The 16,166-nt window shown below is 36.5% G+C and overlaps 2 protein-coding genes and 1 long non-coding RNA gene across 5 annotated transcripts; 2 read left to right on the top strand and 1 right to left on the bottom strand.

The window, feature by feature from the left end:
• Positions 1–404: 404 nt before the first annotated feature.
• Positions 405–2,794, bottom strand: LOC139197440 (uncharacterized). Its single transcript, XR_011582859.1, has 3 exons — positions 2,371–2,794; positions 1,674–1,732; positions 405–866 (listed from the first exon to the last, which is right to left on the bottom strand). It is a non-coding gene; the product is annotated as an uncharacterized lncRNA (long non-coding RNA).
• A 4,430-nt stretch (positions 2,795–7,224) lies between these two features.
• On the top strand, positions 7,225–12,713 carry LOC103444805 (uncharacterized). Of its 3 annotated transcripts, none has more exons than XM_029105831.2 (12): positions 7,225–7,362; positions 7,905–8,361; positions 8,485–8,570; positions 8,752–8,860; positions 9,319–9,386; positions 10,129–10,206; positions 10,518–10,582; positions 10,938–11,004; positions 11,116–11,298; positions 11,930–11,986; positions 12,118–12,213; positions 12,352–12,713. In XM_029105831.2, the coding sequence occupies exons 2-12, from the start codon at positions 7,911–7,913 to the stop codon at positions 12,484–12,486; spliced, it is 1,395 nt and encodes a 464-aa protein (XP_028961664.2). In that variant the 5' UTR covers positions 7,225–7,362; positions 7,905–7,910; the 3' UTR covers positions 12,487–12,713. The 3 variants fall into 3 exon arrangements, with proteins under 3 accessions (XP_028961664.2, XP_008381964.3, XP_028961663.2); XM_008383742.4 differs by having other exon boundaries at positions 8,482–8,570; XM_029105830.2 differs by having other exon boundaries at positions 7,235–7,367; positions 8,482–8,570.
• Positions 12,714–13,166: 453 nt separating this feature from the next.
• LOC103444806 (uncharacterized) lies at positions 13,167–15,959 on the top strand. The gene is made up of 7 exons (XM_008383746.4): positions 13,167–13,479; positions 14,079–14,187; positions 14,530–14,657; positions 14,744–14,821; positions 14,964–15,110; positions 15,495–15,614; positions 15,737–15,959. The coding sequence occupies exons 1-6, from the start codon at positions 13,213–13,215 to the stop codon at positions 15,612–15,614; spliced, it is 849 nt and encodes a 282-aa protein (XP_008381968.3). The 5' UTR covers positions 13,167–13,212; the 3' UTR covers positions 15,737–15,959.
• The last annotated feature ends 207 nt before the right edge of the window (positions 15,960–16,166 follow it).

Raw genomic sequence — 16,166 nt, 5'->3', positions numbered from 1 at the left:
ATCTCGTAAACTCCTGGTAAAAAGTACAATGAATAGTGGTCACCGAAGAACGCCACTTCTTCTTATTATCCAGCCTAAAACGACATAACACCTCGACCGGATTAGCAACAACTTCCGAATGGAAACGAGGCAAGTCTGTAGACTTTCTATAATACTCATTCGTCGTCATCTTTCCTTGTCTCAATTTTGTAAACTCTTGCTTCTTACCATCCAGGTATGCCGGAGGAATAAATCTTCTCTTCAACAATTCTTTAAACAATTCTCAAACAGTTATTTCCTCTAATGACATCGAATAAGACTCCTGTCCCCACCAGGATGTATATTCAATTCTCAGAAAACAGGTAGTCATCTCGACCTACAATTCAAAAGAAGGATTCCCTTAACTTGCAGAATCTGAACGCCTTTTCCAAATGATTAAGCCATCGATCTGCTCCCCCCGGTCTTTCATTTCCATAAAGTGATTCAGATTCAACATATCACCATTCTCAAAATGAGTCATTTGGGAAGGACGGATAACAGATTGAATCACATTAGTAGTAGTTTCCCATAACTAAGTTAAATCGGGGAAACTAAGCTCATCTGAACAAAGTGGCTATCTACGAGGCGGTAAAGTTCTGACAGAAGACACTAGGGAATTCTCGAGATGTCCAGGATTGCAACCTAGGCTCTGATACCAACTGACACACCCCGTCCCGAAAGAGGGCATGTTGGCCGTCACGTGAGAGTGACGTAACCATTTACACAGTTCGGAAGCTTTAAAGATACAATTACTAAGATGTAACACCCGAGGGTGAGTCCTACTTTTGTGAATTCTGTCAGAACACCGTTGGATTCCTCGTGGCCACCAAAGCTCTGCTATCTTGAACCTGCAGAGGCGCAAAACAAAGTTGAGTGGGTCAGTAAAACAAAGTTTTTTTAAAACATTTCATTTAAAACATTTATAACCCTCGCTGTAAAACCTGTATACTTTCCCAGAAAATAACATAATATGCATATAAACCTTCAAATATCCCAAATCATCAATCTTTATCAAAAACCAGAAAGTATGTCATGCTATAAGCGTCAACAACAGAATAAGGATACATCAATATAACTGGTGAAATAAGGAATCAACCGGAGACCCTGCAGTTGGTCCTGTACAGTTAATTCTATAGCTCAATATCCAATCCAACCGGAGTCACCAACTGCGACCTGTATGGCGCTACTCTGCACATAAGTCGGAACTACCTAAAGTAGTCTGTACGACAAGAATGGTGTAATAATACGCTCTAGTGCTTCTCTCATCAATAGCTGTATAATAATCTAAAGTCACTTACAGTCGGAACCACTTCTCATGGTCTGTACGACATGTCGGAACCCTCTAATGGTCTATACGACATGCACCTACTGGGATCCAAGGTGAGCGTGTAGTGCGGGGTGAATAATATAAGCACTAACACCATGGGTGCAGGTTATGAGCTCTCAACACAATTCACATCAATAATAAATCACATGCTTAACATAAAACTCACCTGATACTCACATGTGCGTCCACATCACCATTTAACATATATGCATCAAATACTAATTCATATATATGTATGCATGGCATTTTAAAACATACTTTCTTTTAAATTCAATTTCTGGGAAAATCAATAGTATATAGGTAAATACAGAAAATACTGCCCACTCACCTGGAGTTCGCCCTACAACTCCCTAGCACAACACATCAAGGCGTCATGACGATCGGCGCCTAGAACAATAATCAAATCAAACCTCATAATTCATATCGATAGCATATATAACTTATATAAAACACGTCACTATGTAGTTCGATTCGGAAGATCTGTTTCGATCCGGAAGATCTGTAACTCCGATTTCCAATCCATAACTTCCAGAGGTCCACAATATATCTCTAGAACAACATCCTAAAATTTCCTTACCATCCAACGGTCGGATCTCCGTCAATTGTCAAAACCGAGTGACGGTTAACATTCTATTGTATGAACTTACAACTCTAATTCCGGAAGATCCATAAATCGGATTCCTAATCTATAAGTTCCTATAATCCTCAAATATTACGTATTACAACGTATCAAAGTTTGGTGACGATCCAACGGTCGGATCATCAATTCACATTTTCACCTTACCACAAATCGTAACGAACTTAGGTTCAATTACTCAATTTACATCAATCAATTATCAAAAATGAACCTAGAACATTAAACACATGCTAAGAATGACATTGGCGGGCCACTGGCCACGCGCCACCGCACGGGCCGTCGCGAGTGGCGGTCAGCCGCCCCGGCTCGCCGGAAAATCCAACTATTTCCAAAAATTCTCAAAAAAATACAGAATTGAAGATCTCAAAGAGTAGAGCAAACTTTATACCTGTGGCCAAGGCCAATTTGTCTTGGAAAGGCTCCAATTTCATCAAAACCCGTCGAAACCCTAGTTTTTGGTGTGATTCGATTCGGCCTTCAAACTTGCTCCAACGCCTCCACCACTGATTGGGCTTTGATCCTGGGTTCTAAGGGAGTATAATGGTGGTGGTAATTGGAAGGAATCATTTCAAAATTCACCGAAGAAAGGAAAAACCCGCCGGAACCACCGTGGGTGTACTGCTTCAATTCGAATAAATTTGACAAGAAATTTGATAATCTACCACCACAGTGATGTTGGGCTCATCGAGAACGTTCCATAGACACCAGAATCACCTCCAACGGACCTCGGATGAAGGAGATACGACCAGGTCAAGAACCGGGTCGTAATATGGAACCGGGTCGTAGGTTCGATTAGCTAGTTCTTCTTCTTCCTCCTTTCCTCCTGCTTTCTTCCCTGGTTGGCCAGCCCTTCCTCTCTCCTCTCCTAATTCGCCAACTCTCTCTCTCACTCCCGGAGCTCTTCCTACTCTCTTTTCCCGATTGGGCATTTCTGCCTAGTCTCTTTTCTCTGTTTCTTCTTTCTTTCCTTTTCCCATTTCTAATTCTAATAACAACTAATAAAATAATAATACTTATAAATATATATATATATATATATATATATATATATATATATATATATTAGCCAAAGTAAAAGTACTTCTCAGGTTAGAGTTCCGTAAAACTTTAACCGTAACTCCAAATCCTCTTCTACTCGTATTGTCGAGTATTTCAGGAATACGCTGAAATAATTTCATACTTCTCACTATACGTTGGTCAACGAAAGTAAAAAACCCTTCACCTCTAGTGCATTTTCGTAAAATCAGGGACGGGCTGTGACATTAGGGTATTGAGTTTCCATTTATGCGTCTCAAGTTTAAAACTCTCCACTCGCCTTAATTATTATAACATTTTCAAACCCTTCCCCTCTCCTTAATAATAATTTAATAAAAATTTAATAAAAATTGGCTAAAAAAATAAATTTGATCACAAAGAAAAAATGTTTTCATAAAAATTAAAAGAAGAAAAAGAAAATAGGTGTCGAAAATTAGGGGTGGGCACTTGGAAACAAAAATTGAAACCGAAACACGAACCAAAGATGTTGTTTGGTTTTTGCGGTTTTGAAACTGAACAACAATTTGGAAAAACGGTTTGGTTTTGATTTTTAACATCTAAAATCTCATCGAAACTGAACCACAATGCAAAAATTATATAAATATTTAATTTAATACCAATATTAAGTAAATTATATTCTAGGCTTTTTACGTTTTATTTTTTCAATTTGTTTTGTTACTTTTGTAGTCTTTTAAAAGTTTATAACAGCTAATATAATACGTATAGTTATGGATTTGTATTGTGTAGAATCAACCAATTTGAATTCAACTATCGCATCTTGTACTCTTAATCCACAACCAAAACAATAAGCTCAAAAGCAATCTCAAACTTCTAGTTCACAAGGTTCAATGGCTTCTCATCCATTTGTTTCACCTTCACACGGTACAAGGTATTCCCAAGTATCGCCTTCTCAAACCCTTCACAAGCTCAAAGGCCTCCTCAAACTTTGAAGAGTAGGTGTCCAAAATGAACAGAAAGAGAAAGGGTTGAGCGATGCAAAATAGTGACTTGAAAGTTGAAGCACTAAACTTTTTTGTTGAACTACAGGAATAGAGATTTTTGTACTACTAATGTCACAAGGAATTTGTTTAAACTTTAGTTTTAGTATGGTAAACTTAACTTTTTTAGTTCGGTTGTACAAAAGTAACTTAACTTTAGTTTTAGTATGGTAAACTTAACTTTTTTTAGGTATTTTGATGTTGAAGTTTATTTCAAGGTGAATTTTAGCTATTTTTTTAATTGAGTTGTATTAATAGTATAAAGCATTTAGTTTGTAAACCGTTTGAAATCGAATCGAACCGCAACCGAATAGATTGATTTTATTTCGATTAAAGCTTTAAAACCACATTGAACCACACTGTAAAAAAATTCATTTTTTATTTTTTATTTTTAACAATCAATATTATCTACACTAAGGAGAGAGAGTAGGTTTAGCTACAATGGGGTTTAGCCTTACAATAGGCTAGCAATAATATGGTTCAAATTCACCTTTGACGAGAATCGAATCTAAAACCTCTAACTTAAAAGAATATTACTACAAATCACACTAGACCAAACCATGTACACCCTGTCGAAAAGTGCCCTCTCTCTCTAGGACACAAAAACAACTAGGCGAAGTGAAGGGGAGTGACAACACCACAAACAATCCATTTGGCGGAACACAACGCAATTCGATCACTTCCTCTCTTCTCTCTCTCTCTCTCTCTCTCTCTCTCTCTCTCTCTCTCTCTCTCTCACACACACACACACACAATCTACCAAGTAAGGGAATTTCTCCTTCTCATTGTTTCATGTCTTCTCTCTCTAAAATTTCGTATATTATGCCAATATGTTGGAAGGCTTCAAGAACTCAAATCATCATTCAAAAATTGTTGACATCCATATCTTTATCATGAGTACATCGCCACATGATGCTCTTTCCCAATAAAATATGGATATGTGAATAAAAGATTTACACAAATCTTTATTACATTGACCCAAAACACCACAACGACAATATACCCATCATTCTACATATACGGAGTACTCCTTTTTAAAAGTATTGAAAATGCACTGGCATTCTCAATCTTAGATGGCTTTTGTATGAGATTGACTAAAATTCAGCATAAAATGGTTAATATATTTAGGGATTGTAATTGAACTTTCAAAATAAGAAATAATTATTTTATTTTAATTATCTTTGGAATATTCTCTTATTTTGGTCCTTGGCCTAAAGCCTAACTGCCCAACTAATATGGAAAGGGATCCTCCCCGATTCCTTCCACCAAATCCACCTAATTAATTAATCTGGATTCTTGAAATTTGATCCAACAATTATAAATAGGGGATCCATTTAAAAGTTATAATAATTTTAGCTGTTTGATCAAATTTCAAGAATCGGATTAGATAATTTAGTGGATTTGGTGAAAGAAATCCGGAGAAAATCAATTTCCAACTAATACAAATGTATGACAAAATCTCTATTATTTTATCAAATCTTATGTCAGCCGTGACATGGAGTTTTATGCGTACATAACCAAAATTGTGGGGATCCTAGAGATTCTTACATCTTAACTATCCATTGTGTATCGTATAATCAGAATTTTATTTTATTATTTAAAATTAAACACAAATAGTACCTGAAGAAAATTGACCGCACGATGTATGATAAATGGCTAAGATATAAGGATTCCTATGATCCCCACAAAGTGAATCCAAAGATGATCCTTGTCCCCATCTAATAAGGACTTGGATTCTTTGCCCTCCCAATTCGGTGCCCTCCCCGTGCCCTCCTATTTGTGTGGTCACAGTTAAGCCACGTCAATATTTTATATTACTATTTTTTTTGTCTTATTATTTTTATAAAAAACAATATAAAATGTTAGCATGGATTAACCGTGACCACACAAAACAGGAGGGCACGGGGAGGGCACCGAAATGAGAGGGCAGAGAATCCAAGTCCGGACAGGTTTGGTCTAGTGTGATTTTTAGTGATGAGATTTTTGATATATGTTCAAATAATTAAAAAATTAGATTTATTTTAAAAGTTAAAAATCATTGACAATTAGACCTATTTTAAAAGTAGGTTTATAAAATTGGATTTTTTTCAAATTTTCTTAAATTAAATTTGGTCCTTGTTTGTGGATTATTTGAGTGACAAATAATTTAAAGTCAAACAATATAAATTATGATAATTTTATATGAAATATAAATTAACGACGTCTACGATATTAGTAAGTTAATAATACATTTAGGGGGGTGTATTCAATTGAAAATGTGAGAGATTTTAATGGATTTATAAATCCATGGATTTTTATGGAGTTTAATTTATTTGTAGAGATTCCATATAAAATTTTGATTCAATTCCCTCGAAATCTCATGGGAAGATGTGAGATTTGTGGATACTTAAAATACACTACGAAATCTCTCAAATTCCCTCTAATTCCTCAACTTTCTCAAATTCTTTAAAATCAATTTCTAATTGAATACACCTAGAATATTATAAACTTCTTTAAAATCTTAATTGAATACACCTGGATTTCTAAGGATTTTAATAAACTATTTTAAAATTCTAATTGAATACACCTAGAATTTCAGAGAATCGCTTAAAATCCTGATTGAATACCCCTAGATTCATTAAAAGAATTAAAATCCCTTAAAATCCCAATTGAATACACTTCTATTAGTCTAACGGTGGAAAAATTTATAATTTAAACAACATATTAATATAATTATGTTTGTCCACAAAAAAAAAAAAACTAATAAAATTACTATTATACCTTTTTATACATATGTGAAGAAAATATTAGAAAAGAAAAAAAATTAGACATTATAATAGTTTCACACAAACAAATTTTTGAATTTTTTTTTCTATACCTCACAACTATGTCATCCATCAATACCTAAACTCACTATCTCTCTCTCTCTTTGTCATTTGCACACACGTCTAATTTTTCTCACTTTTAAATTTAATTCTTTTTAAAAATTTAAATTACACACATAATGCGTGTACTGTATCTAGTTTATTAGATGGACTTGGATTGGGTGCCCTCTCCGTGCCCTCCTGTTTTATGTGGTCACGGTTAATTCATGCTAACATTTTATATTGTTTTTTATAAAAATAATAAGATAAAAAAAAATAGTAATATAAAATATTAACGTGACTTAACCGTGACCACACAAATAGGAGGGCACGGAGGGCACCGAATTGGGAGGGCAGAGAATCCAAGTCCAACCTGTCCACCCTGTCGAACACAACTAGGCGAAGTGAAGGGGAGTGACAACGCCACAAACAATCCGAACACAACGCAGTTCGATCACTTCCTTTCTCTCTCTCTCTCTCTCTCTCCCCCACATAATCTACCAGGTAAGGTAATTTCTCCTTCCTTCTCATTGTTTCATTTCTTCTCTCTCTAAAATCTCGTTTGTGATGGTTCAAATTTCTCAATGGTGCTGATTGATGGGTACCAGGGTGTTTGGAATTTTCGTATTCTTTTTGTTCTCTTGATAAAAAGTATAAGAATGAATTTGCTTCTGTTTTGGTGGTTCCGCAGATAATAAAAGTTCGGAAATTTAACCCAATGTTAAGATTTAGTCATAATCTAGGTGTGTTTGTACTTAGATACTTGTTCAATTTCATCTTAGGATATCTTCAGCAGCTTAAAGATTGAAGCTTTTAGTTTTATTTGGGTTCTCTTGAAATTTTCTTAGCAACCCAATGGCAATGGGTTCTGGTGTTGCTGTTTTTCTGGCTGCTCTAAGTTTTACATGTAGCCGTGGCTAAGCTAATACATCAGTAAACCTAGCTCTAGCTGCAAATGGAGATATGGGTTTTTATTGTTGCGATTTGTAGTCGGGGCGGTATAGATTTTGGAGGTTCTAAGAGTTAATACACGATGAGCATTGTAGGTGAGAATGGAGAACCCAGAAGCAAACCAGCTTCCTGAAGTTGATTCATTGCCTGATGGGTTTGTTGAGAGCTCCCCAGAGCCACTGGCTCCAGCAACTCCAACCTTCGAGCAAGAGAAGCCGTTGGGTAACAACGAGAGTGATAATTCCACAGAAGGGGATAGTTCAAAGGAACCTGTAGGTGAATTGGCTGCAGATGAGTTTCAAGCAAGCCAGAGTAGGGCAGAGAAGACTCAGAAACTGAGAACATTTCCCGTTCCGTTGTCTGAAACAGATAGTTCTGATGTTTTAGTAGATTCAGTTCAAGTTCCCAAAAATGCCTCCACGGAGCAGAGAGAAGAAGGTTCATTAGTCATGCCCGATTCAGCTGTTTCTGTTTCTGAGGCTTCGGGTGGGGTATCCGAAGGTGGTGAGGTAAAGAAACAAGTTGAAACAAGATGTCAAAGTTCAGAGAGACGTAAGTATTTTGACCTTGTGATTATCTCATAAAGCAATTAATTCAGAATGTGTATTATATTTATATGCGGTCCTTTTTGTTTGAGTTTGTTTGCCACCTTCATCTGTTATTGCCTTTCAGCAGCTGAAGGGGGCTCAGATGCGCCAGCAACCAATTTGAAGGATAAGTCTTCATTGGAGAGTGTTGAAACTTTGAAAAACAGAAAAACAGTAAGTATTACATATCACTAGATCTCTTTTTAGACTGTATCAATTTGTGTGCTTGACTATGCCAAAAATCATGTGTGTCATTTTCTTGTCGGAGACAGATGTTTATGATGCCATCTTCATTCAAAATGTTATATATGTGAATCATCTACACAGTTACTAAGTTGGACTAATTTTTCCTCAGGAATCCACTGAAACCAAACGTAAGGGTGTAAAGCGTACCTTTAAATCAGAAAAGGAGTTCATAGAGTTCACTTTGAAGTATCAACAAGCTCTTGCCGAAAGAGATTCGGGTATGTTGAGATTGCTGTGCTAATGTTTACGACGGAACTTTTGAACATATACTGATGTGTAGTGTGTACAATATGGGGTTATTGCAGAAGGAATCATATCTTTGTTTCTACTAACAGTGAGTTTTGTAGGGGTTTAAGTGTAATGCTTTTATGTGGTCGTGTAATAGTTGACTAGAAATGGATTTCTTACACATTATGTACGATCTCGAGTCACAGATTTTCATGAAATAGAAGAATGATATGAATCAAAATTCCCAATTATCAGTAGGTAGATAGTAAAAGTTATTGATTATGTTGATAACCTTACCAAAACAAATTTAACAGTATTTTTCGGATGGAAAGAAATAGCTTTCGGTGTAGTCTTAGTGGAGTGACATATTTATAATATCAATCATATTATGAGCAACATCGTAGAGAATCTTAATATCTAATTATTTGCATCCTGCTTTTCTTTCTAGCCATTTCTGTTCGAGATAAGCTTGAGTCCTTGTGCAGGGAGTTACAACGCCAGAACAAAGTACTAATGGTATGCTACCCCTTCTTGACTGACTGCAATATCCTTCAAATGCTTGTTTTGCAAACTTCATATTTGTCTGAGATGTTGCATATCATAAATTCTTTTAAAGTTTAATTTGTATAGGTTCGGATTGACCATGAAAACTTAATTCCTACTTTCTATTATAAGCCATAGGATGAATCGAAGTAGAGGTAGAGCTCCCGTACAGTACCCAGTTATTCATACCATGACTAAGCCCACTTAACTACATTGTAGGCCTGACAAGTTTCCCGCGATGACTTCTTTTCTCGTTGATTTTTTATTTTTAGTAAATTAGGAAAATGTGCAAAGAGGCAGCTGAAAGTTTTATCCCTTTTTTTCTTTGTTGTCCCATTGCTTTGAGGTTGAGGTATAGTTTATTATGGGAAGGGTGCACTGGATGACTCTGCACTCTTGCATATTGTTAGTGACTGAAAAGTATCTGGTGTAGAAAAGAAGGCTAAACTTTTTTGGAGTTAAGTGTAATTTTTCAGTCCATCAGATTTAGGTCCCCTATTATTGTCACCTTTGCTGTCTACCACATCGTTTCAACATTTTGAAATGACAAGTTCAGACTACTGGCTTGTGATCTATTACTCTTGACATTAATTTGTGTCAATACCATTTTAATTTTATTGACTACATCTTACAGTTTGTTATGGTAAGTTGTGAAGTTGATCAATACATCGTCACTGACCTAGAAACACTGATGGTTTCCTGATAATTTTAACAGGATGAGTGCAAACGGGTGTCCACAGAGGGGCAGAACTTGAGATTAGATTTATCAGTCAAGTTCCAAGATGCAATAAAGGTTTGATTCCATCTTCTTATCTTCTATAGGCTACCTTTTCTTTAGGGAATTGAATTGTTATTACCGTTGACTTATTAATCCAAACATTTCCTGTATTATACACTACAAAACATTTCATGTACTAACAGTTCTGTACACTACAAACCATGAGATATTTTAAGGGTTCAGTTAAGTAACAACCTTTTGTATTCTTCCCGAACATCAGAATTCAGATCTGGTTCCTTTCTATTTTAAAAGAAAAAATATTGGTTCTGTTCATTATTTGTTTTCTTTAATGCATGTTTTCTGACATTAGATTCTTATCGTTATAGGATGTGAGCAATAAGCTGGATGAGCAAAAGGAAGAATGTATCTCTCAGCTAAAGGAGAATGAAATGTAAGACCCTGATGTTGTAAAAAATAAGCTTGCTATATCTTGCAGAAAATATCGAAGCATTATGATTACTTACCTTGGAGATCCTGTGCATGTGTGCCTCTCAATGAGACCAAACTTGATCGATGTCATCCTAAGTGTCATATTATTAAAATTTAAAACTTTTCCTGATATAGGGTAATGTCATGTATTATTTTTTTTTAAAGTTTGATGGCTTGGTATCTCTTTTTGCGTTCACTTGGTTGATTCATACCATAGTTTTATTTCCTTTTTGGCTGTCCTTGTGCTTGCGCTAATCATAGGGCTCTATAATTTATCTTTATTGTGTTAAAATTAGTTAACATTCATTCATTTTCAGGTTAAGAACTAAGCTACAGCAGCTCAACTATCAGCACGCTCTTTCTGAACAGCAATATGAACAGATGGTAAAATTTAGCTGTAACTTGTACAAATGATGTTAGTTTACTTATAATGGTTGTTTTATTTGTTAGGTAGGGACTTAACTTTTCTGTAGTGGTTTTGTTTTGGATGAACAGTTAAAGCAGAAATCACTGGAGCTTCAAATTGCTGATTTGAAGACTAAGCAGCATGAAGAGAAATTACTCCAGGAACAGTCCCAGATGAAATTATATGCAGAACAGGTGTCACAGTTACTATCAACTGAAAAGAATTTGCGCTTACAGTTGACGGCTGATGGAGAGAAGTTCCAACAATTTCAGGTCAGCATTCTTCTGTGTTATGCGGTGTTTTTAACCATTATTTGGAACTTCGTCACCACAACTGCATGAGTAATTGCTCAGTTAAAGCCTATAGGCTGTCAAAATTTCTCTGCAGAATTTTCACAGTTCAAAACTATGTTGGTTCATTTGCCCTGTAGGTCCTAGGCTGTATGGTGTCAGTTACGTGGCATGCTAGTAGGTTGAGTCTCACATGTATACACTTTAGACGTATGGTTGTTGCACACTTTCTATGTTATGCAAAATCATTAAGGTTTGAATCAATGAACTTTGATGGCTAGGGACCGACACCTAATTCCTCCTAGTATCTTTAAGTTATTTGGAATTATAAGTCCTAGTTGTTAACAGGTGAGATTTAGGCAAAATAACGTGGCAACTTTCAAGTTTCTTATCAGAATTGATCTCACTACCCATCTCCTTGCTCTGTTTACATCATTAAATGTTCTTCGACTATGGGTTTTCCTTCCAATGTATGCGTTCGTTAGACACTTTTGAAGAAAGGCAACCCGCTCTTGTGTGCTCAAATTAGATCTTACGAGTGCTTCATGCTGAATGATTGTGTTATCAGCATACAAATCTACCTGGTCTTATTTGATCTATATTTATCGTGCAGGACGCATTGTTGAAAAGCAATGAAGTTTTCGAGACATTTAAACAGGAGATTGAAAAGGTGACATATTCCTTCAAATTACATTTCATTTAGACACACTTTCACTGCTTTCTCCAGTGCAGCGTAACTCGCTTTATATTTTCGCCTTAAACTAAGCTACCTTTCTGTTTGTTACATGTACAAAACCCTAGATGGCAAAGTCCATCAAGGAACTCAAGAAGGAAAACTTATTCTTGAAGAGCAAATGTGAGAAAACAGATGTCACTCTTATAGAACTCGTAGACGAGGTATAGTTTGCTCGCACCTTGTTTATCTTTCTTTGCATTAGTCATCAATCAACAGCAAACATTAAACCTTTCTGATGCCATATTATTAAGAAACAGTGCAGATGAGGTATAACGCTGATTTTCTGTTGGTCTGAGCAGCGTGAACGATTGAAGAAACAGTTGGAGAAAACAAAGAACCAGAAGGAAAAGCTTGAATCACTGTGCCGGTCACTTCAAGCAGAAAGGAAACAGAACTCCACTGGGAGCAACAACTCCGATTCGGTTCCATCTTGAACACTGCTCTACTCAACTGTGTAACCTAAAACTGATTTTGATGACCACCGTTACAAATGTTTGCTTTCCAAGAAACGGGAAAAAAAGACGTGTGATATTGCAATGAGTGTAATTCGTACTCTTTCGTTTTAGCAATACCTGTACTATTTGTATCACTAGAAATTGCGAAATGGGAGTTGTTTTTGTTCATTCACTCCCCAGTTTATTATTGAAGATTCGTGCTTTTACTTTGTTTTCGTATTTATACTTCCAGTTGCAACTCTTTCCACTGGTATGGCTGAACCGAGAACACAGTCGTATGGTGTTATTACTGTATGTGTTGTAATATAGGTGTACGGCATGGTTCACATTCCCGCTTATTAATAGAGAAAATAAATACACGTAATATAATGTGAGTGAAACAGTAACACTGTACGATGTTTGTAACTTTTTCCACTTAGCCACTAGCGTTATGGTATTGGCATGGTCTAATAGGTTTTTTTTTTTCTTCATTATAAGTGAGTGGTTTCAAATTCGACGGTAAATTAATATTTTAACATTGATTCATTGTGTAGTTTAGCCCGTTAGTACAATACTATTGTTATTAGCCGTTGTGTGACATAAGCCCTTAACACCCAACGGTCCCAACGCAAAATCTTTGTATACAAATATGATCATAGTCCATTGCGTGTTTGTCGCAGAAAGATGAGGAAAAACCGTTGGTGAAATTGTTTGAGCAAATAAACAATGAACAACCCTATGGCCGTGGCGCCAACCAAGTGCCAAATGATGGAGGAGCAAAAGCGGCAACTAGGCAATAACAATGTCGTGAATGGGCGTTATTTGGAGACCAACAGAGCAAATATGCCGGTGTTCCTCATGAAATCTCCCCCGCTCGTCTCTCGCTGTCTGAAACCTGATGTCTCCTCCACCTCCGCTTCTGATCAACAGCAGTCTTCTCCCGCTGTTGCCAAGTTGGTTCTCTCTTTTGACCCTATTGCCGAGGTCAGCGAGGTACGTTTCTTTTTTCTTCTTCTTCTTTGTACATTTATATATATATATATATATATATATATATAGACACTCACATTGATATATTATAGACACTCACATTGAATTGTCATCGTTTTTGCGGTTTGGGTTTTTGTGTTCTTCCATGCATTGTCGTTTCGGGCCGTGATCTTTGTTTGTTTCTTAATCTTTTACTTTTTGATCCTGATTTCTCTGTTTTTGATTGTCGCTTTCTAGTTTCCCTCCCTTTCAGGGGTTTTCAGATTTTTCATGACGTGGTTTAGCCCCATTGGCTAGAGCAGATATTATCCCCTATGCACTTCTCATAATTTAGATTAGTTTAAAGGAGAATATCGAAAATTATTCTGCTTAATTTTGCATAGTTTTGGGTTTTAGTTTTATAATGCCACTCATCTATTTCGAATCCCTTCCCTGCAATTTAGATTAGTTTAAGCTAGAATATAAAAAACATTTCAGCTTAATTTTGCAAAGCTTTGGGTTAATGTCTTCATGTTTATAATGCCACTCGTCGATGCATATGCATCCTTGTTTTGTTGCCCTTCCTTGTTTATGTTTACACAAGTTGTTTAAATGACACTCAGTTCACCATGGAACTGGCGGCCACGAAATCTGAAAATGTACCCAAGTGTTACGCTATGCATGTGTTTGAAGACGTTCTTCCAATGTCCGTGTTTTCTGAGTCATCGCAAGGTAAGCATCCTCTCTTTCCGCCCTGGATTTTTCGATACTGAACTGCAATCAGCTTGATGTTATGATGCTGCCGTTCTAGTTGGATACTCACTTTGCTTTGACATTGTTCTTCTGAGATATCCATTGCTGAAGTTTTCCGCTTGGTAAATGGTTGTTGCAACGTAAATAAAGGAAGAAATGTGTTGCTTGCCTGGCTTTGAGGGATTAGTACTCAAACTTGGAAGCAATATGTTAAAAACAAATGGAGATTTACGTTTACTTCAGCACAGCCACGAGCACTTATTAACCGTAGCTATCAGTTTGGCGATCTTAACTGAATGTCGAAATTCTTTGTCATCGTAGGGACGTTATCCGTGGAGGGGAGGATATTGCAGAAATTTGATATGAAGCCCCATGGTGAGAACCTTGAGAACTATGGGAAACTTTGCCGCGAAAGGACCAAAAAATATATGAAGAGTAGAAAGATTCAGGTACCCCGTTCTCATACTCTATTGGGGTAATCTAATAGTCTATGCCAGTAATGTAATCACTAATTTGTCCGTTTTTCAAATTTCAGGTGATGAACAACGACAATGGGGCTCATATGAGGCCCAGGCCAGGGATGATGATTGGTTTCATGTCTCCTGGAGCAAGCGTGCGTATAGCTACCCTCGTTTGGTGCACTATTTTCTTGAGTAAAATTATTCCTTGCTTCCCTTAGGGCACTCATTTGTATGCCAAAATATAAGATTGTCCATCATTATGTTAAGCATAAGTAGAACCTGTCTTTCATATAGGAGAAAAAGAAAATGCCAACGAAGGGGTCAGACATGAAAAGAACAAGGAAGGACCGCGGAGAAATGGAAGATATCATGTTTAATCTCTTTGAACAGAAACCAAATCGGACGTTAAGGCAACTGATCCAAGAGACTAACCAACCAGAAGTACGTTATGTTTTCTGCTTGTTTTCTTTCTGGTTGATTTATAGTATCTGATTTACTATCAAAATCTTACCGTTTCCAAATTTATGTAAGATCTTTTCGTCACCTGCATATACTACATATACACACACATCCATGGCATTGTTAAGGAAAGTTTTCTGAAAACGTTCCATAACAGACGAATTTGAAGACATCTGCTCTGCTAAGTAGCACAAAATGTAGGCCATCTGAATGCTACTTTTTAGTTTTTACCGTGGAGTATGAAAGTTCTTGAGGTAAATGTGTTCCAAGATTAAAACAAGAAGATGAGCATGATCGTGAAGCTAAATCTTCAATGCATTTCGATGCAGAAAGCGTAATTTAACTCTGAACTTGTCCATTCTGCAGCAATTTTTGAAAGACATACTCAAGGATCTTTGTATCTACAACAACAAGGGAGCTAATCAAGGGACGTATGAGCTGAAACCGGAATACAGGAAATCAGTCGAGGAGCCAACTCCGGATTAGGTTGTATGATATTGATTTACTTTCGCTGACACGCACCTTTTCCGGGCAGATACCTCTCTTAACTGATCAGTACTAGTTATGTTTCTTCTTAAACTACTGACCTGACTCTTCCTTTTTAGCAGAACCCGAATGTGTTCTTCAATCTTCGGTATGAGCAAGACGAAAACTAATGCTACGGGCTTCACCAGTTTCGTTTGCATAGTTTGTAGATTTAGGATTTCATGGGCAGCAGATTTTGCAGCATTTTGTAGAGAACCAATCTGCATATTATGCCAATATGTTGGAAGGCTTCAAGAACTCAAATCATCATTCGAAATTGTTGACATCCATATCTTTGTCATGGTACATCGCCACATGATGCTCTGTTTTGATGAAACAAAGACATGTGAATAAAAAATTTACACAAATTTTTATTTCATTGACACAGAACACAACAACAACAGTATACCCACCATTCTACATATATGGAGTACTCCTTTTTAAAAGTATTGAAAATGCACTGGCATTCTCAGTCTCAGATGGCTTTTGTATGAGATTGACTAAAATTCAGCA

Source organism: Malus domestica, chromosome 07 (genome assembly GCF_042453785.1).
Source record: "Malus domestica chromosome 07, GDT2T_hap1".
NCBI classification, from domain to species: domain Eukaryota; kingdom Viridiplantae; phylum Streptophyta; class Magnoliopsida; order Rosales; family Rosaceae; genus Malus; species Malus domestica.
The sequence above is the reverse complement of the archived record's forward strand: the minus strand, read 5'-3'. Positions and strand labels throughout refer to the sequence as shown.

Coding starts and splice junctions, on each gene's coding strand:
- LOC103444806 (XM_008383746.4), top strand. CDS start 13,213: ATGAACAACCCTATGGCCGTGGCGCCAACCAAGTGCCAAATGATGGAG. Junction 14,658..14,743: donor TGAAGAGTAGAAAGATTCAG/GTACCCCGTTCT, acceptor TTCAAATTTCAG/GTGATGAACAACGACAATGG. Junction 15,111..15,494: donor AAGAGACTAACCAACCAGAA/GTACGTTATGTT, acceptor TCCATTCTGCAG/CAATTTTTGAAAGACATACT.
- LOC103444805 (XM_008383742.4), top strand. CDS start 7,911: ATGGAGAACCCAGAAGCAAACCAGCTTCCTGAAGTTGATTCATTGCCT. Junction 8,362..8,481: donor ATGTCAAAGTTCAGAGAGAC/GTAAGTATTTTG, acceptor ATTGCCTTTCAG/CAGCTGAAGGGGGCTCAGAT. Junction 8,861..9,318: donor TCTTGCCGAAAGAGATTCGG/GTATGTTGAGAT, acceptor TTTTCTTTCTAG/CCATTTCTGTTCGAGATAAG.